General features: G+C 39.8%; 1 protein-coding gene across 3 annotated transcripts in view; it reads right to left on the bottom strand.

Annotated features, from left to right (window-relative positions):
* Nucleotides 1-3,535: 3,535 nt before the first annotated feature.
* Nucleotides 3,536-22,431, bottom strand: part of TSC22D1 (TSC22 domain family member 1) — a gene marked incomplete at its 5' end in the record, with an annotated part of 135,336 nt that continues 116,440 nt past the window's right edge. The window contains 3 exons of one of the 3 annotated variants that reach the window (XM_079902681.1): nucleotides 3,584-5,150; nucleotides 6,328-6,379; nucleotides 7,455-7,594. In XM_079902681.1, coding sequence (XP_079758807.1) covers nucleotides 4,893-5,150; nucleotides 6,328-6,330 — 261 coding nt within the window. In that variant the 3' untranslated portion in view covers nucleotides 3,584-4,892. Of the gene's footprint in view, nucleotides 5,151-6,327; nucleotides 6,380-6,783; nucleotides 7,272-7,454; nucleotides 7,595-22,431 lie in introns of those variants that run through there. The other 2 variants (XM_079902680.1, XM_079902677.1) reach the window with 2 other exon arrangements.

Here is a 22,431-nt window from a genome sequence, read left to right as displayed (position 1 = left end):
TTAAAAAAAAAAAAAGAAAGAAAAAGGAGGTTTGGTTTTGTTTTATCTTGTGCTGAAGGGATGAGCTGCCATGTAGGGCAGGAGTCTAGTTCTTGAGGCAGATCTAGATAGTAGGGAGCGGAAACTCGCAGCCCGTGGGCCAAATCAGCAGAGTAGCTGTGCTTTTGTTTGGTCTGCACAGTGTCCAAAAGTTGGGAATCTTCAGAGCGAGCCTGGGTTTCTGGATCTTGAAAGATGTGAAGGTCTGGCAACACAGCGCCTGAGCTCCCACACAGCAACAAGTGCATGGAGCTGAGAAGCACAGGCCCCGTGTGTGTGGATGGAGCACACTCTCCAAGGCCACCGTCACTACCACTTCCTATGGTCCCATCTCACTCCACTCAAAGGGCTTCTCTGTCATATCCTACAGACATCTGTGTCCAAAACACCTGGATTAAAGCACAGATGTATATTGTAACAGTGTAGTCATTTTTGCACTCTTTAAAATGGCCACTGAGGGCTTCCCTGGTGGCGCAGTGGTTAAGAATCCGCCTGCCAATGCAGGGGGAGACGGGTTCGAGCCCTGGTCCAGGAAGATCCCACATGCCGCGGAGCAACTGAGCCCGTGCGCCACTGAGCCTGCGCTCTAGAGCCCGAGCCACAACTACTGAGCCCGCGAGCCACAACTACTGAAGCCGGTGTACGTAGAGCCCATGTTCCGCAACAAGAGAAGCCACCTCAATGAGAAGCCCGCGCATCACAACGAAGAGTAGCCCCCGCTCGCCGCAACTAGAGAAAGCCCGCGCGCAGCAACAAAGACCCAACGCAGCCAAAAATAAATAAATAAATAATAAATTAAAATGGCCACTGAACCTTTTAAAACAGCTGTTGATAAAGCCTGATTACTAATCCCAGTGACTTTGGTCTGCCTGGCCTTCCATAGCACTGTTTTACCTAGAACTTTTTTCCATAAGGAAATTAATAATTTAAGATATACATTCCACCTGCAAGTGTGTATTTACTTCTACCAATATGACTTTCAAACATGAACAATTCCCAGTAAATTCTTTCTGACTTATGTAAATCAAATAGTTGCCTTAAGTATTATTTTTCAGATACAGAAGAAATGGTCCATTTCCGTCCATATTCTAAATGGCATTTTTTAATGTGTGTTTTTGTAATAAAATTTTAACAGCCACCACTATTATCCATGCTAAATAAAAGCTATTAGAAAATAAAACTGCCACAACTTTATTCCTGAAAAAAATACAAAATTAAATATATATATATATAAACATAAACAAGAGGATGAATGACTCAAAAATATGAGAAAGGCTAACATTTCTTGAAACTTTGCTCTGAACCCATGTCTCTGTTTATGGCTTTCCAGCATTACACTTACAAAAAACCCTATGGAGATAGCATGCCCCCATTTTAACATGAGGAAACAGACCAGTAAACTGGCAAAGCTAGGATTAAAACCAAATTAATTTTAGCCCAAGAAGTTAAACGAACAAACAAAACAGCACACTCTCCCCAAAAAGTTCCAATGAAATAAAGTCATTGGAAAAAGCAGAGGGCTGTAGCATCTTACGGCAGGACAGAATCTTTGTGATCTGATCCAACTCCGTATTTTATAGATGAGAGAGTGGGTCTGAGGTCCCATTCAAAAGGTCAAAGAGCTAGTTACTGCAGGGCCAGGCCTGGCAGCCAGGAGTCTTCATCCTCGGCTCCGTGGCAGGCAATTTTATCTAAGAAGGAGGAAACTTCATTTTCTCTGCCTCCGTTTCTAATCTTTAGGCCATGACTGCTGTGGGAACGCAAGTTGACGGCTAAACGCAGTCAGGCTCCTGATAGTTTCAACTACTTATTTTACATAAAGTAAGGGCAGAGCAGTATCTGAGGAAATCAAGTTTTCATTTCTAATTTCAGTTATAATGCACTTTTAAACATTTCTTGTGTCAATTAAAATTGACTCTGGCATTATGTATTTATCACATAATGAAAAATAGATGTTTGCTTTTAAACTATGCAAAAAAAAAGGCACAAAATTACTGAGTTATGAGCATTGTTAATTTGAAACAAAAAGCAAATATTCATTAAAATCACGTAAAATTTCTTCTGTCTCTCCTTCCCCGAATGGCGGTCTCTCCTGCTGCAATTGCTGATGTCAGGAACACCCAGTGCTGGACAACATTCTGTCCCCCTTAAAAATCTCTCGCGCTCCACATAAGTATGATATAATCAATTACATAACAACCCACAGGCCAACAAAGGCCTAATCAGGCCTGTAAGCAGATAGTAAAATGCCTTTTAAAATGACCTTAAATATCCTTAAATATAAGTCAATCACTTAAAATGTGTTTAGTAATTACTAAAGTGAACATGTACGGAAAAACATCTTTTGATTCTAATCATTCATTCATATTTCACATACAATATTCAGCCCCCAAAATGTCATGGGAGTCTCACATTTTTAATATAAAGGCCCCAAATTCCTTTAAATAATGAAGAAAGTTCTCCCTTATCTTAATAATACATTGACATGACACTTGTCAAATTTCCTCAATTACCACCTTTGCTCTGGAGGATATTAAAAACCTAAAAGATGAAATGGTTAAAGATTTCGATTCAGTAGTTTTTCTTCTTAAAGGAAATGGAATTACTATATTAATTATCTCTTTATTTAAGTCAAAGTTATATAACCTTCAAACAAATACGACAAAGATTGTTTTAAATCTTCTCCAAATTTCCCAAACCATCTTCATGGCAACCGCCACCTCCCAAGGCAGTCGGCCGTTTACTGCTTCAGCAGGAGATGGGTCGCCCCACCAGTTACTTTGAGCTTCGTAACACATGCACCCAGTCCAGTTCTTTTCGGGGAGCTCTGATGTTCCCTCCATCCACCCATCAATCTCTCAGCAGTTCTACATTAGAGAAGGACTCAGAAGAGTTGAGTCCTGTCCTGCAAGGGCTTCCGTAAGCCTTAGAGCTGGGGAATACCTGACTCCCACGGGGTGGAGTGGCAGATTGCAGAGCTGAAAATCTACCGTTCACCTGCTCACTGGCAGGGCTCCTGCAGCAGAGTGGGACCCCTCAGGCTCACTTCTCAGGGGCCAATTTGCTTTAGGATTCCTTCATGTTTTGAATCTTGACCTATTTTATAGTTTTAAGGAATCAACTGGGAGGGACTCCCTTATCTGGTCCTTCCTTCCTCAAACCCAGAAGAGGAAACCTCTAGAATTATCCTATCTTTTGCTTGGAAATTCCCAGGAGCTGGGAACTCAATCCACACTAGGAAAGACACCCCAACTTAGGGTGACAGAGTTCTTAAAGTGGAAATCAGCTTCTCTAACTCCCATCTTCTGATCCTAGAGCTGCTTGCTGGAATTATACACAGAGTAAGGTTCATTCCCCTAAGCTGGTAAACATTGAGAGATTAAAACTTCCACGGGCTCCTAGAATTCTAAAGCCACAGAGGAACTCAGAGATTCTCTCTTTCAACAATACCCCACATTAGCCCCGAGTGGGGGAAGCCACTTGACTGGGTCACACAACTAGTCTGAAGAGCTAAGCTCTTGCCTCTTTCGTTATGTCTCTTCCCTTACTGCCTGACAGAACGCAACGTCTGATTCGTTTTACTCCTCCAGTCAAACCACTAGCACCACTACTTTGCCCAACCCTTTCATCCCCCTTCAGGATTTTACTAGTCGAATTGTTTTAACTTTGTCTGGAAATAGTTGTGGAAATGACTGCGATTACGTTAACACTATAACATGGAAACACTGGTTTATCAACATTTTATATGCTTTATTGAAAGTTGACAAGTGCAACAGTTAAATACAGTGACACCTTACAACTGTGTAGAGAACATGCACAGAAACATATGCAGGTAACTACTATACAGGTAATATGCAGAAACCCCTACTGGGAAATCCATTTCATTAGCTAGGACTGATCATATTTCAAAGTATTCAACCAGCTCAATCGAAAGACTTCGGTGAACCGGGACTGACTTCAAGATATTCAGCAGCTGGAAGATTTCAGATTACACAAAGTGACCAACTGTGCCAAATTCTTAAAATCTCTTTAGGTAGGTGTGTTTTTCTTCATGTATTATTTTTTACGTAGATCTCTATATAAAAGACAACCCACACCTCTTCAGACAGCCAATGAAACATCTAAATTGCAATCTGTACAACCTAAATAGTACAGTCCTCTATTGTACAAAAGTTACACTACATACACAAATATACAATAAGCAAAACAACCTTCAGGGTAAGATAGCCTAGATCCCAGCTACCTGTCACCGTTCAGTCACGCTAATAGTTTTGTGTCATCCACTGTTTTGGAAAGAGGCACAGTACTATTGGTTTTTATGAGTGTTGGTGACAGTCGTCATTTGTACAATGAACTATGTTTCTCCTCATCTGAGGTGAGACTAAGCTTCACTCTTGACTTTCACCTCCCCTTCCAGTTCCTGGGGGGGGAGAGGAGAGAGAGGAGAGTCCAGTGGTGCTGCACTGCTTCGGAACCCCATGGAGCACGCCACGTGCAAGCAGGAAGAACTCTTGTAAGTGGGGGTGGGGAGCAGGGGAGGGATGGAAAGGCACACAGCTCCTCAGCATGAATGAAACCGTTTCTCACGGATCTGCCAAGCTGCATGAGGTCCCAGTATATCCATGCTAATTCTCTCATTAACCTTTAATTCACCCAACTTAAGAAATTTCTTCAAGCCGAAAGCATATGAGTGTTTAACACTGGAAAAAAGAGATAATGGCATATGTCAGTCTCACGTCTCTTTTGCAGCGAGCAATGAAATGGGTGACGGTGGACGCGGACGCCCCCCAGTCCATCTTCTCTGGTCGGTTCAGTTCAGACAGCAGCAGCCAGTTCCGCGGCGGCACAGGAGGCTACGCGGTTGGTCCTGAGCCCTGGGACGCTGCCTGGGCTGGGGGCTGTGTGGTCCCCTGTGGCTGTGTGCTGGCAGCGGGGGAGCCAGTCTGCAGCTGAGCCTGGAACTGGGCAAGCTGCTCGGGACTGGCCAGTGTCTTCAGCAGATTGTTCTCCTGCTCCAGCTGGGAATTTTTCTCTATTAGTTCTTTGATTTGCTCTTTGAGGACCTCCACTTCCTCTCTAACGGCATACATCAAATGGCTTTTCACCAGATCCTGAAAGGGAGAGAGAGAAGAGGAAAAAAAAGGTTTAACTTTCTCTCTACTGTTCCCCGGACTCTGAATTTCTAAAGCATCATTTTGCGGGGCTCTCCCTAACCATTTACATATCCAGCCTTTAGAGCTCATTTAACAGGCCCTAGGGGAGATCTACGGAATACAACCACAACTGTACAATACTTCACTTTAACGTCTAAGTCATCAAGCCTTTTTAAAGCCTTTGCTTTCCTTGCAGCCATTGGCCAGGAATGCCTACGCTCAAGTTTCCTATTCGAGATGGCAAAATGCACTGGGGCTCTGGGGCTCCGTGCAAAAGCCCGGCCCAGGGATGTCCAGCCCCGGAGCAACGGTAGCCGCGTCCCCGCCCCCAAGTCCCTCCCTCCGCCCGCCAGACCGCCTCCCTCAGCACCGGCTGCAGCCAGTTCCTACAGAGCGTGTTGCCGCATTTTCCTCCCTCCCCCCATCCCCCCCTCTTTCGTGATTAAGCTGACATCACAGAAACCTGGGCAGCCGTTGCAACCAATGGGCGCTCGAGTTATTTATAGCTCCGAATTAAAGGTTCGGAGTTTGCCTAGCAACAGTGGGCAGAGAATCCCGTGAGAAGAGCCACAGGCGCTGCTCCAATAACAAAGAACGGCCAAGGCGGAAATAAAAAATAGGAGAAAACCAGGCGCAGGCTGAGAAGGCGAAACTTTTCTCCGGTTCTTTTTCATTGTGCAGTAGCCTCCATCACTGGGGATCCGTTTGGACCCGGTGTAGGAGGCCCCTTCCGGAGATCCCCACTTCTGTGGCCCTCCCCCCTCCCGGCTCCCCGGTAAACCTTAGGATTCCTAGTAAAGCCACATCACTAGAGAGGAGCCCACGACCTGAGGACACGCCGGGCCAGCGCTTTCCTAGCAATTCCCCAGCAAAAAGGGGGACCTCCGCCAAAATCCCGACGGCTGTGTGAAATCGGTCCCGGAAAGAACATCGAATACCCTCAGGGCCCCTTTCTCTCTCCTGAGCAGCTGTGGTATGTGGCTTCACGCTAGCAGAATGGAGACAGTGCCGGCATTTCTAGATGTATGGAGAGCAATCATCAGTTTAACTGTGGATGCGCTTGTTCCATCCCAAGACACCTCGCTTTTTGTACTGTGCCCACGTTTAGTACAAACGATTTTTAATCAGTACATACCATAGCTTGCTCGATTTTGTTGTCAATAGCTACCACACTTGCACCAGAAGAGCTGAAAAGGAAAAAAAAAAATCGATCAATGGAATCTATCTTAAACATCCAAGACAAAAAGGATTTCCCAATTCCGTGATGTTACTAGCATCATTTTTTCAATATTCTCTAATGCTATGTAATATATCACCCTCCAGAACACACCAGCCACTCTTTTACTAATGAATATCCAGACATTTCCCAATTTTAGTGAGCCACAAAGGCTAAATTACATAATGTGGTAAAAGCCTGTTCTCTGGCCAGACCTGCAAAGAGAAGGCTATTCTGCACATTTCAAAAAGCAACATCCATGTCACCGTAGCCTCTCAGCAATGGACAAAGGAATTCGCCAGGCTATCTTTCACCTGCATTATTACAAGTATCTCACGAGTAAATTTTTAAAAAACTATCCCAGCCGACATTTACCTATTGTCAAGTCTCACAGAGGCGTTTTCAGTCCCGAGCAAGGATGACAAGAAAGAAATAGAAAAATGTCTCAGTTGGTAAACTCCTAGATCCATCGCCACTGGTCTACACCATTGGGATTTCATGCAATTGCAGCCAAAAACACCCTCGCAGGAAAAAAAAAAAAAAAAAGAGGGAATACGAGCAGCCTTGTTTGAGCTAGATAAAAATCTTCTAGCTTTATGTAGCTCAGGGAGAAATAGAAAACAGCAGCCCTAATTGAAAGAAACCCAGCTTCTGGGGCTTGGCGATTCCGGGAAGATGTAGATCCCACTACCGTGCGGAGAAGGCTCCCACGTCGGCAGCCGGGCTCCACCAGGCTCTAGACTAGGACTCCCAGTCTCCGTGCAAAATATATGCAGGGAAGAGCCGCGCCAATTGGCCAGCACGCCGCTGGAACCGCCCCCTTCTCCCTTCCCCGCCCTCCTCCTCTCTTCCCCGCCTTCCTCACCACCCCCACCCCGCCCCCAGCCCGGCGATCCGCTCCTCGGGTGGGCTGGCCCAGGCCGCAGTCTAAGGGGCCGGGGTGCGGGCCGCCAAAGCCTACGTGATCAAGGAAAGATGGAGCAGTGCTCCGGCAGAAAACGCCGAGGGGCTCCGAAAAATGCGATTGGGAACCCGCACGTGCTTACGTTTAAGGGAGCCAGACCCCCGTCTCTGGAGCTGCCTGTTCCCGTGGCTGCCGAACGGCGAAAGCTGCTTATTTGCAACCAGACCCGTCTGAGCTACTGAGCATGCCCAGTCCCACCACTAAAGACTTGCAGGAGCCCGAGTGTCTCGATTTCAATTATCTCGTTCTTACAGGCAGCAGTAACTGGAGGATTTTCTAGGCAGTTTTATTTATAAGGATAACACCATACTGTAATAATACTTTTTTTCCCCTTAGCCAGTGAATTTTAGAGGGAAAAAAATCACATTTCCTTTTTGAGAGACTCTACCTTTCCATGAATTTATCGATTACGTGTAGAAACAAAAAACAGTACATATTCTTTGCTAGGCATATACAAATTGAGGCCAAAAGGAAACCAACAAATGTAATCAGGTGGATCTCAAAATGTCCCTAGAGCCATAAACCTTAAAATTGCACCTCCTTCTTCCATTTATAGCTAGGAAAAAAAAAAAAAAATCAATCCACAGGTTGAATCCTACTCACATGGATCTATTTTCACTAAGTCCGTAAGGCAAGTTTTTGGATGTTAAGTGCAATTCCTATAAGCCTCAATCCTTTGAGCCTTCTTACATCAGAGGAACTGAAATACTGTAGGTATCTATGTCACCCTGATGGCCACACTGACCAAATAATTCCCTTCTCTAAACTAAAATTAAGAGATCTGGGTGTAAAATAGCTTAACCCGTTACATAATTTCTTCTATTAATTTAAAATATTTGCAAGGATGTATCAATTGAGGTTGCAGTTTAATATACTATAAGTCTAAGGCCTTAAATTCACTCGATTATTACAGGTTATAAACACTTTGCAATTCAATACATTTAAGAAGGTACATTTAAACCTCTACAATACTGCCCTCTAATGGTATAATCCTATAAAAACAGAAAACAAAAAAACTACAAATACTAAAGACTAATCCATAAACAAGTTGTATCATCACAAATAATTCCAACATAAAATCTGACCATAGAACATGTATATGTACATATTCGATTTACACACATATACAAACACACACACATGGAGTCTTTTCTCTCAACCAAGCATTCTCCCTCAAGCAGCATCCTTTAATTTAGGAAATTTTAGTTGCCAGTGGAGCCTCTTAGACATTCTTTGAAGGTGACCCAATGTTGGCAGAGTGCATTTGGCTTTGGAAATTGTCTGAAGTCATTAGGAACCAAATCTGGTGAATGTGGTAGCTAATGAAAGGGCAATTCTCTGTTGGGTTAAAAAAACCAAGGCAGTATCATCCTTTTTCTACTGTAAGGTTCGTATCGTTCTCTAAATTTTAAGGCTTTGCTTTTGAATAACAAGTGATATTCAAACATGTGTTGGCATATTTATAATTTACAAAAATTAAATATATATTATCTCATGATACAAATTTTGGAAAGGCACCCATTTTTAGTAAAAGGAAACAGAGTAAATGGAACCTCAAAAATCATAATTTGGGAAGCAGACACGTGGTCTCCATGTCTATGAATGCTAGGCACAATTATTACTTACTACACGGTAGTTTCTATATTTTGAAAGTTACAGTGATCACTAAAACTGTCTATGTGATTAAGTCGTTTATATGTTTAAACGGAATGCCAACTGCACAGGAAAAATTAAAGCATCGCTTAAGCTGCAATCAAGAGCTTACAAAAACAAAACTCTAAGGTCATATAAAGAAATGAATTTTAAATTCCCACTGAAGTTTAAGAAGATTACTAAATTAACTGGATTTTATTTATTGGAAGAAAAGCAGATGTTGCTGAATTAGCATACGTGCTACCAATATGCAGAAGTGATTGAATTGGAATCCAGGTAAAAAGGCTCTTAGGCAAAACAGAGCAGAATAGAAAAATAAAATCAATAGCAAAGAACCACCCCAATCTCAAATGTCCAGGCTTTTTCCTGTGCTCCAGATTCTTGAAAACAAAGATACAAGTTGGCTATGTTTTCATTTCATTCATTTCAACTGATCATCCAAGTATTAAGCTATAGAAGCCAATATCTGAACCACAGTCTGTTTACACCATATCTCCACAGCAGGACGTTATGGTCATCATCAATACTTTGCTATTTTAGATACACTTGCAGGGAACATCCTTGTACATATATCCTTGAATGTTTGTAATCTATTTCTGGAGAATTTGCTGGGCTAAAAGATATACAAGCAAAAATATGATTAGAAATCTATTTCTCTTCCTATCTTTCACATAAATGGGCTAGATTCCTTTAAGATGGATTTTTATATGAAAACTGAAAAGACATAATTTCAAAAAGAAGGTAAAGAAATTGGAGGAAATCTCTATAGAGGAAAACCCATGGGTCAGAAACGTCTGAGGCCCAAATAGCTAAAATTACTTTCTAGCCATTACAAAAGTTTCTTCCATTTCCAAAATAGAACATCTGTGAGTCTAGTGCCCTGAGCTTAACCAAGACCAGCTGATAGGACAGGATAAATACTCCCATGCCTCTAGGAGAGACCCCTAAAGGCATGGATAATACTGGTCACCTTCAGGCACTGGGCAGAGATCAGGAGGTCTCACTCTGCTGGGGAATCCGGAGTACAGGAAAAAGCCTGGACATTTGAGATCAGGGTGGTTCTTTGAGGTGGATTTTGTTGTTCTATTCTGTTCTGTTTTGCCTAAGAGCCTTTTTACCTGGACTCCAATCCAATCACTTCTGCACATTGGTAGCATGTATGCTGGTTCAGTAACATCTGCTTTTCTTCCAAACTTGATCTGTCTTGGCCAATATAGGTACAGTTGGGGATCCACCACTCAAATAGGATAACCTGTTTCTCCCTGTGTCCAAACTCCTTGCAAATCTAAAGTGACTGCCAGGGAAGAAGCTAAAGCACATCACTGCGAGCCAGACCAAATCACTGCTGCCTAGGGACCCCCTTTCCTGGTTTACTCTTACTAGGCGCTGGGATTAGGGTTACCAGGGTTAGCAAATGAAACTTCAGGACTCCCAGTTAAAGCTGAGTTGCAGATAAGCAACAAATAATGTTTTAGTGTTTGGGTCCCACACACTGTTGGAACAAGAAAGAATGCCAAAGAAATCCAAACAGAAAAATTCAACCATATTTTAAATTTCCTTCATTTCCAAAGAAGAGGTGGAAGATAAAGTTCAGAAAATCTTCCCAAAAGTAGAACAGAAAAGAGATGGAATTGTGAGACACAAGAGACTTAAAAGGATCAATCTAGGAGGTCCGACATCAAAATAGCATGAACTCCAAAAATAGAGAACAGAGGGAAGAAAATTATCAAAGAAATAATTTAAGAATTTTTCCAGAACGGAAGGGCACAAGTCTCCAGATTAAATCAGATGACCAGACGGCTACCACAATCAGTGAAGAGAGCTCTACCCCAAAGCACATCATCACAAGACTGAAGATCACTCAGGACAGAGAAGATCCTAAGAGCGTCCAAACAGAAAAAAACAAGGTACAAACACAGGTACTAGTATCAGACTCTGCTGGCTGCCAGGAAACAATGGAGAAAATGTCTATAAAATTCTAGGAGAGAAAGGTTTTTCACTTGGCCAAATCATTTACGTGTAAATGTAGACTAAGAACATTTTCAGACATTTCAGACACCAGTATGGAGGAGCAAATCAAGGAAAAAGCGTTTACAGCAAGATGAATAAGTTCTAGAGATCTGCTGTACAATCTTGAACCTGAAGTCAACAATACTGTGTTGGTATTTGTTAAACTTTTAGAGGGTGGGTCTCAGGTTAAGTCTTCTTACCACAATAAAATAAAATTTAAAAAATATAAGAAATATTGTATATTCCAAAAGAAAAAAAAAGAAGAAGGGAAACATGAACCAGGGACTCAAATGCTGGAGAGAAGGAAGGGAATTAACAGGATGATGGGGGGAATTCCCTGGTGGTCTAGTCGTTAGGATTCCGTGCTTCCACTGCATGGGGCACAGGTTCGATCCCTGGTTGTGGAAGTAAGATCCCGCATGCTGTGCAGCACAGCCAAAAAAAAAAAAAGCAGGATGATGGGGGAAGGAAATCTGGGGGCGACAGGTGCTAATAAGCAAGCCTTAGCAGCAACAGGTATGTAACCATGTGGGAAGTGGGAACCCTTGGGAGGCAGCACTTTGGTGGGAATAATCAGAGACAGGATCTAATACATTTGAGCATTTGCAGGGGCAGGGGGTGGTACAGCCAGGTATGGGACAGATCTAATGGAGCAACTAGATAAGTTCAAAGACAGTTTTACAGAAAACAGAAAAAGAAAGAAAGAAAAAGTTACGCTCATAAATAAAATTTACACGACTATATTCGTTCTTAACACTTTCTACTTATTTAACTTTAAAAAGTTAAATTAACTTTATCGGGAAGCTGGTGGGAAGAAGAAATGTGTGGAGGGAAGAAAAAAACTGTGGTAAGAATGGTTTAAAAATGCTAAATCCTGGGCTTCCCTGGTGGTGCAGTGGTTGAGAGTCCGCCTGCCGATGCAGGGGACATGGGTTCGTGCCCTGGTCCGGGAAGATCCCACATGCCGCAGAGCGGCTGGGCCCGTGAACCATGGCCGCTAAGCCTGCGCGTCCAGAACCTATGCTCTGCAACGGGAAAGGCCACAACAGTGAGAGGCCCGCGTACTGCAAAATAAATAAATAAATAAATAACTGTTAAATCCTTATCTACCACGGCTTGATTATAAAATATCTACAATTGAAAAAGCAAGAATAACTATATCAATATGACATGGACATCTGTGGGTAAATATGAGAAAGCAAAAAAAAGTGGCTGCCTCAGGAATAGACTGGGAGACGGGAAAAAAGGAAACTGCTAATATATTTTTTTCTATTCACTCTATCTTTAGGTATGTACAATTTTTTAAAGTAAAAGAGAGAGGATGGAGAGGGCAGACAGCAGAAGCAAGAAGAACTACAATCCTGCAGCCTGTGGACCAAAAATCACATTCACAGAAAGACAGACAAGATGAAAAGGCAGAGGGCTATGTACCAGATGAAGGAACAAGATAAAACTCCAGAAAAACAACTAAATGAAGTGGAGATAGGCAACCTTCCAGAAAAAGAATTCAGAATAATGATAGTGAAGATGATCCAGGACCTCAGAAAAAGAATGGAGGCAAAGATCAAGAAGATGCAAGAAATGTTTAACAAAGACCTAGAAGAATTAAAGAACAAACAAACAGAGATGAACAATACAATAACTGAAATGAAAACTACACTAGAAGGAATCAATAGCAGAATAACTGAGGCACAAGAACGGATAAGTGACCTGGATGACAGCATGGTGGAATTCACTGCTGTGGAACAGAATAAAGAAAAAAGAATGAAAAGAAATGAAGACAGCCTAAGAGACCTCTGGGACAACATTAAACGCAACAACAGTCGCATTATAGGGGTCCCAGAAGGAGAAGAGAAAGAGAAAGGACCAGAGAAAATATCTGAAGAGATTAGAGTTGAAAACTTCCCAACCTGGGAAAGGAAATAGCCACCCAAGTCCAGGAAGCGCAGCAAGTCCCATACAGGATAAACCCAAGGAGAAACACGCCGAGACACATAGTAATCAAATTGCCCAAAATTAAAGACAAAGAAACATTATTGAAAGCAGCAAGGGAAAAACAACAATATACAAGGGAACTCCCATAAGGTTAACAGCTGATTTCTCAGCAGAAACTCTACAAGCCAGAAGGGAGTGACATGATATACTTAAAGTGATGAAAGGGAAGAACCTACAACCAAGATTACTCTACCCGAGAAGGATCTCATTCAGATTCGACACAGAAATCAAAAGCTTTACAGACAAGCAAAAGCTAAGAGAATTCAGCACCACCAAACCAGCTCTACAACAAATGCTAAAGGAAATTCTCTAAGTGGGAAACACAAGAGAAGAAAAGGACCTACAAAAACAAACCCAAAACAATTAAGAAAATGGTCATAGGAACATACATATCGATAATTACCTTAAATGTGAATGGATTAAACGCTCCAACTAAAAGAAACAGGCTTGCTGAATGGATACAAAAACAAGACCCACATATATGCTGTCTACAAGAGACCCACTTCAGACCTAGGGATACATACAGACTGAAAGTGAGGGTATGGAAAAAGATATTCCATGCAAATGGAAATCAAAAGAAAGCTGGAGTAGCAATACTCATATCAGATAAAATAGACTTTAAAATAAAGAATGTTACAAGAGACAAGGAAGGACACTACATAATGATCAATGGATCAATCCAAGAAGAAGATATAACGATTATAAATATATATGCACCCTACATAGGAGCACCATGATACATAAGGCAACTGCTAACAGCTATAAAAGAGAAAATCGACAGTAACACAATAATAGTGAGGGACTTTAACACCTCACTTACACCAATGGACAGATCAGCCAAAATGAAAATAAATAAGGCAACAGAAGCTTTAAATGACACAATAGACCAGATAGATTTAACTGATATTTACAGGACATTCCATCCAAAAACAGCAGATTACACTTTCTTCTCAAGTGCGCACAGAACATTCTCCAGGATAGATCACATCTTGGGTCACAAATCAAGCCTCAGTAAATTTAAGGAAATTGAAATCATATCAACTATCTTTTCTGACCACAACTATGAGATTAGAAATGAATTACAGTGAAGAAAACGTAAAAAACAACAAAACATGGAGGCTAAACAATATGTTACTAAATAACCAAGAGATCACTGAAGAAATCAGAGAGGAAATCAAAAAATACCTAGAGACAAATGACAATGAAAACACGACGATCCAAAACCTATAGGAGGCAGCAAAAGCAGTTCTAAGAAGGAAGTTTATAGCTATACAAGCCTACCTCAAGAAACAAGAAAAATCTCAAATAAACAATCTAACCTTACAGCTAAAGGAACTAGAGAAAGAAGAACAAACAAAACCCAAAGTTAGAAAAAGGAAAGAAATCATAAAGATCAGAGCAGAAATAAATGAAATAGAAACAAAGAAAACAATAGCAAAGATCAATAAAACTAAAAGCTGGTTCTTTGAGAAGATAAGCAAAATTGATAAACCATTAGCCAGACTCATCAAGAAAAAGAGGGAGAGGACTCAAATCAATAAAATTAGAAATGAAAAAGGAGAAGTTACAACAGACACTGCAGAAATACAAAGCATCATAAGAGACTACTAGAAGCAACTCTATGCCAATAAAATGGACAACCTGGAAGAAATGGACAAATTCTTAGAAAGGTATAACCTTCCAAGACTGAACCAGGAAGAAATAGAAAATATGAACAGACCAATCACAAGTAATGAAATTGAAACTGTGATAAAAAATCTTCCAACAAACAAAAGTCCAGGACCAGATGGCTTCACAGGTGAATTCTATCAAACATTTAGAGAAGAGCTAACACCCATGCTTCTCAAACTCTTCCAAACAATTGCAGAGGAAGGAACACTCCCAAACTCACTGTATTAGGCCACCATCACCCTGATACCAAAACCAGACAAAGATACTCCAAAAAAAGAAAATTACAGACCAATATCACTGATGAATATAGATGCAAAAATCCTCAACAAAATACTAGCAAACAGAATCCAACAACACATTAAAAGGATCATACACCATGATCAAGTGGGATTTACCCCAGCGATGCAAGGATTCTTCAATATACGCAAATCAATCCATGTGTTACACCATATTAACAAATTGAAGAAGAAAAACCATATGATCATCTCAATAGATGCAGAAAAAGCTTCTGACAAAATTCAACATCCATTTATGATAAAAACTCTCCAGAAAGTGGGCATAGAGGGAACCTACCTCAACATAATAAAGGCCATATACGACAAACCCACAGCAAACATCATTCTCAATGATGAAAAACTGAAAGCATTTCCTCTAAGATCAGGAACAAGACAAGGATGTCCACTCTCACCACTATTATTCAACATAGTTTTGGAAGTCCTAGCCACGGCAATCAGAGAAGAAAAAGAAATAAAGGAATACAAATTGGAAAAGAAGAAGTAAAGCTGTCACTGTTTGCAGATGACATGATACTACACATAGAGAATCCTTAAAATGCCACCAGAAAACTACTAGAGCTAATCAATGAATTTAGTTAAGTTTCAGGATACAAAATTAATGCACAGGAATCTCTGGCATTCCTATACACTAATGATGAAAAATCTGAAAGAGAAATTAAGGAAACACTCCCATTTACTACTACAACAAAAAGAATAAAATATCTAGGAATAAACCTACCTAGGGAGACAAAAGACCTGTATGCAGAAAACTATAAGACACTGCTGAAAGAAATTAAAGATGATACCAACAGATGGAGAGATATACCATATTCTTGGATTGGAAGAATCAACATTGTGAAAATGACTATACTACCCAAAGAAATCTACAGATTCAATGCAATCCCTATCAAATCATTATTGGCATTTTTTACAGAACTAGAACAAAAAATCTTAAAATTTGTATGGAGACACAAAAGACCCCAAATAGCCAAAGCAGTCTTGAGGGAAAAACATGTAGCTGGAGGAATCAGACTCTCTGACTTCAGACTATTATACAAAGCTACAGTAATCAAGACAATATGGTACTGGCACAAAAACAGACACAAAGATCAACGGAAAAAGATAGAAAGCCCAGAGATAAACCCACGCACCTATGGTCAACTAATCTATGCCAAAGGAGGCAAGCATATACAATGGAGAAAAGACAGTCTCTTCAATAAATGGTGCTGGGAAAACTGGACAGCTATATGTAAAAGAATGAAATTAGAACACTCCGTAACACCATACACAAAAATAAACCCCAAATGGATTAGAGACCTAAATGTAAGACCAGACACTATAAAACTCTTAGAGGAAAACACAGGAAGAATACTCTTTGATATAAATCACAGCAAGATCTTTTTTGACCCACCTCCTAGAGTAATGGAAATAAAAACAAAAATAAACAAATGGGACCTAATGAAACTTCAAAGCTTTTGCACAGCAAAGGAAACCATAAACGAGACCAAAAAACAACCCTCAGAATGGGGGAAAATATTTGCAAATGAATCAATGGACAAAGGATTAATCTCCAAAATATATAAACAGCTCATGCAGCTCAATATTAAAGAAACAAACAACCCAATCCAAAAATGGGCAGAAGACCTAAATAGACATTTCTCCAAAGGAGACATATAGATGGCCAAGTAGCACATGAAAAGCTGCTCAACATCACTAATTATTAGAGAAATGCAAATCAAAACTACAATGAGGGATCACCTCACACCAGTTAGAATGGGCATCATCAGAAAATCTACAAGCAACAAATGCTGGAGAGGGTGTGGAGAAAAGGGAACCCTCTTGCACTGCTGGTGGGAGTGTAAATTGATACAGCCACTATGGAGAACAGTACGGAGGTTCCGTAAAAAACTAAAAATAGAATTACCATATGACCCAGAAATCCCACTACTGGGCATATACCCAGAGAAAACCATAATTCAAAAAGACGCATGCACCCCAATGTTCATTGCAGCACTATTTACAATAGCCAGGTCATGGAAGCAACCTAAATGCCCATCGACAGACGAATGGATAAAGAAAATGTGGTACATATATACAATGGAATATTACTCAGCCATAAAGAGGAACGAAATTGTGTCATTTGTTGAGACGTGGATGGATCTAGAGACTCTCCTACAGAGTGAAGTAAGTCAGAAAGAGAAAAACAAATATCGTATATTAAGCATGTATGTGGAAACTAGAAAAATGGTACAGATGAACCGGTTTGCAGGGCAGAAGTTGAGACACAGATGTGGAGAACAAACGTATGGACACCAAGGGGGGAAAGCCACAGGTGGGGGTGGGGATGGTGGTGTGATAAACTGGGTGATTGGGATTGACATGTATACACTGATGTGTACAAAATGGATGACTAATAAGAACCTGCTGTATAAAAAGATAAATAAAATGCAAAAATTAAAACAAAATAACTAATACTAAACATTCTTTGGGTTATTTGTATGGAAATATGTTAATATAAATGTTTCAGACATTACATGAAATTCCTAAAAATCTTATATGTTCTGGTATAATGTTATAAGTCATAATTCTAGTTATTATTTTAAAATGTATATCTCAGAAATAACTACATTTCCTAGTCAACTGCATTATTATGAACTTTCATCAATCTTTAACCGTGGTCATTTTTAAGTCTTTCGTCATTTACAGGCAGTACTGGGTGTACTCTGATGCTTTTGCAAAAATGTTCCTATAAAAGGGTTTCATCTTCAAGGAATTCATGGAAACGACTCTGACAAGTACAGGTTTCTGGTAACTGACTACACTGCTGAACTGAATGAATAAACATTTTCAGAACTCTAATGGAAAACTGATGAATTCATAAAAGTGCTAACAAAAGATCAAGATGAAAAAAAAATTAATTACATGGGACTGAGTGAACTGATGAGAATCATTATAATTTTTGTGACTTTCTGTTTGAAAAAAGATAAAAAAAAGAGAGAGGGTGGGACCTGCAGGGACCGTGCTCCTCTCCTCCCAGGCTTCTGTGGAGCACACGTGAGGAGACTACCCAAGGCTGGGGAAAGAGCCACCCGAAAGAAGCAGGAAGAACAATTTTTGGAAATCACACAGGGCTCGGAATAGTTGGTCTTACCACCAGCCTGGGTTAAAAAAAAAAAAACAAAAACCTTGTAAACGCAGGGCACCAGATATTCAAGGAGGAAAGTCATGAGGAAAAGTTAGTTCTAGACTGAATGGTGTTTTGGTCTTGTGTAAAGCAGTTTAAAAGGAAGCCTTGAAAAGATCAAACTGTTTCCAAGTAACTTATTTTTTTCCCAAAACAAGCCTCGAGGATATTAAATAAAATGCAGCTAGCAACCAATAATTCACAATGTCTGGCATCCAATGAAAAGTAACAGGCATACAAATAAACAGGGAAATATGACTCATAATGAGGAAAATCAATCAATCAAAATGACCCAGATATGACAAAGACGATATAATTTGTAGACAAAGACACTCAAATAATTATTATAACCATATTTTATTTGTTCAAGAAAGTAGAGGTAAACAGCAGCATATTAAATAGAGGTATGAAAGGTATAGAGAAAACCCAAATTAGATTTATGAGGATTAAAAATACAATTTGAGAAGAAAGATATACTGCAGGCGATTAACAGCAGATTAGACAGGGCAGGAGAAATATTAGTGATATATCAGCAATAGAAACTACGCAAAACAAAACAGAGAGGAAAAAAAGCTGAAAAAAAGAACAAAACAAGAAAAGAAGAAAGTATCATTAAACTCTGAAGCAATTTCAAACAACCAAGTAAATCTTTAGTGAAGTCCCTAAAGAAGAGAAGAGGGAAAGGGAGGGGAAAGAATATTTGAAGTGATAACGGCAATTTTCTCCAAATTTTATTTAAAAACAATAAATTCACAGATCCAAGAAGCTAAACAAACTTCAAGCAAGAGAACTGTGAAGAAAATTGCAGCAAGGTGTATCATAATCAAATGGCTTACAACCAGTGATAAAGAGATCATCTTAAAAGCAGCCCAGAGAAAAGAACTAGATCATACACAGAGAAACAAAGATAAGATTGGGAGCAGACTTCTGGTTGACAGAACACGGTGCAGCAATATCTTTCAAGTGCTGAAAGGAAATTCTGAAAAGCCTGTCTACCTATAAGTCTATGCTCAGTGAAAATATCTGTCAAAAATGAAGATGAAATTCTTTTTCAGACACACAAAAGCTACAAGGATTCGGTCACTGGCAGACCTACACTATAAGAAATTGTGAAGTCAGTCTCTCAGGCAGAAGGAAAATGATACCAGATGGAAGTTGAGGTGTACACAGAAGAATGAAGAGCATCAGAAATGGTAACTATGTAGTTAAATACAAAAGATATTTCCCTTAACTATTTAAATCTCTTTTAAAAGATAAATGACTATTTAAAGCAAAAATAATAACAATATATGAGTGAAGAGGGGATATATCATATGTAGAAGTAAAATGTATGACAAAAAACAACACAGGCCAGGACGGGAGAAGGGAAGGATAGTGCTGTAGGTTCTTATATTACTTGCAAGTAGATGCGGTAAGTTAAAAATGTATGCTACAGACTCTAAGGTAATAACTGAAATAACAATACAATGAGTTACAGCTAATAAGCCAATACAGAAGATATCATGGAATCATTAGAAAAAATACAATCTAAAAGAAGTAGAACGGAAGAAAAGAGGAATAAAGAACAAAATAAAAAGTGAATAGTAAGACAGTCATTCAAACCAACTATAGCAATAATCACATTAAATATAAATGTTCTCAATTAAGTACCTTAATTAAAAGGTACAGATTGTCAGATCAAATAAGAAAAAAACCCAAGACACAACCATTGCTGACTTTAAGAAATAATACTTTAGGACTTCCCTGGTGGTGCAGTGGTTAAGAATCCGCCTGCCAATGCAGGGGGACACGGGTTCCGTTCCAGCCCTGGTCCAGGAAGATCCCACATGCCGCGGAGCAACTAAGCCCGCGCGCCACAACTACTGAGCCTGTGCTCTAGAGCCCACGTGCCACAACTACTGAAGCCCGCACGCCTAGAGCCTGTGCTCCACAACAAGAGAAGCCACCGCAATGAGAAGCCTGCGCACCGCAACATAGAGTAGCCCCTGCTCTCCGCAACCAGCGAAAGCCCGGGCGCAGCAACAAAGACCCAACAGAGCCAAAAATAAACAAACAAATAAATAAATAAATTTATTTTAAAAAAAGAAATATAAAGGCATAATTAGGTAAAATAAGAGGATGGAAGAAGATCCTCTATGTTCAAATAATCAGAAGAACACTGAAGTGGCTATATGATTCAGAGAAAGTGGACTGCAGAGCTAAAATCATTTCATAATGAATAAAAGGGTCAATTCATCATGAGGTCATAAAAATCCTAAATGTTTATACCCTGATAACAGAGCTTCAAATTATATGAAGCAACAAACCGATAGAATTATAAGGAGAAACAGAAAAATCCAAAATTAAAGTTAGAGTTTTCAACGATCCTCCCTCAGTAATTGAAAGACAGTAAGCAGAAAATAAGTAAGGGTACTGAATACTGGAATAACTCTGTCAACCACTTGACCTAACTGTTTTTTGTAGAACGTTCCATCCAATAACAGCAGAATACACATTCATTTCAAGGACACCTGGCATTTTTACCATGATAGGCCGTATTCTGAGCCACAAAATAAGTCTCAGTAAATTTAAAAGGGTTCAAATCATACAAAGCATGTTCTATAAGCACAATGGAATTAAATTAGAAATCAATTGCAGAAAATCAATTACAGAAAATTATCTGGAAAATCTCCAAATACTTGGAAATAACACATACCTAAATAACCCACGGGGGTCAAATAAAAGGGAAATTGGGAAGTATTTTGAACTGAGTGAAAAGAAAACATGGCATATCAAATTTATTTCAGTAAATATAACAACTTAGATGTAATGGACAAATTCCTAGAAAAACACAAACTACCAAAACTCACTCAAGGAGAAATAGGTAACTAAAATAGTCCACTTTTAAAATTAATTTGTAATTTAAATCTTCCTACCCCAAAAAACTCAGGCCCAGATGGTTTCACTGGTGAATCCTACTAAATATTTAAGGAAGAAACTATTCCGATTCTACACAAACTCTCTTCGAGAACATTGAAGAGAAAACACTTCCCACCTCATTCTACAAGGCCAGCATAACCCTAATACTAAAATCAGGCAGACATTATTTTAAAAAAAGGGAAAAAAAAATGACAGACCAATAGCCCTAATGAACAGCGACGCAAAAGTTCTTTAAAAATTTTTGGCAACTTGAATCCAACTATATATAATAAGAGTAATAAATATATCAGGACCAAATGGCATTTATCCTGAGAATGCAAGGTAAACATTCAAAAGTCAATGTGATTCACTATATCAACAGACTAAAGAAGAAAAAGTACAGGATCATCTCAATAGTTGCAGAAAAAGCAATCTGACAAAATACAACGTCCATTCATGATAAAAACTCTCAGCAAAACAGGAATCGAAGTTCTTCAACCTGATAAAGGGCATATACAAAAACTATTCAGCTGACATCACACTTAATGGCAAAAGAATGAATGTTTTCCCCCTAAGATTGGAAAAAAGGCAAGAATGTCCACTCTCAGCAATACTGTTCAATATACTGGAGGTAATAGTAATAGGCAGGCAATAAGGCAAAAAAAAAAGAAAGGAAGGAAGGGACAAAAGAAAGGGCATCCAGAGTAGAAAGAAAAAAATAAAACTATCCTATTAACAGATAATGTGATTGCCTACACAGAAAATCCCAAAGAATGCACAAAAAAAACTACAGGAACTAACAATAAGAATGTTTATCAAGGTCACAGGATATAAGTTCAATCAGAAAAATCAATTATATTCCTACGTATTGGCATGAACAATTAAAAGCTGACATCATAAAAATTTATTTATTTATTTATTTTTGGCCGCATTGGGTCTTCGTTGCTGTGCGCGGGCTTTCTCTAGTTGCGGCTAGTGGGGGCTACTCTTCGTTGAGGTGTGTGGCCTTCTCATTGCGGTGGCTTCTCTTGTTGTGGAGCACAGGCTCTAGGCGCGCTGGCTTCAGTAGTTGTGGCACTCTGGCTCAGCAGTTGTGGCTCACAGGTTCTAGAGCGCAAGCTCAGTAGCTGTGGCGCACAGGCTTAGCTGCTCCATGGCATGTGGGATCTTCCCGGACCAGGGATAGAACCTATGTCCCCTGCATTGGCAGGTGGATTCTTAACCACTGCGCCACCAGGGAAGTCCAAAAGCTGACATTTTTTTAAAGTTCCATTTATCTCATAAAAATACATGAAATAGATATAAATTTAACAAAATATGTATGAAATCTGTATGCTGAAAACTATAAAACACTGAAGAAGGAAATCCAAGAG

The sequence above is a fragment of the Stenella coeruleoalba genome (genome assembly GCF_951394435.1).
Source record: "Stenella coeruleoalba genome assembly, chromosome: 18".
Classification (NCBI taxonomy): domain Eukaryota; kingdom Metazoa; phylum Chordata; class Mammalia; order Artiodactyla; family Delphinidae; genus Stenella; species Stenella coeruleoalba.
The sequence above is the reverse complement of the archived record's forward strand: the minus strand, read 5'-3'. Positions and strand labels throughout refer to the sequence as shown.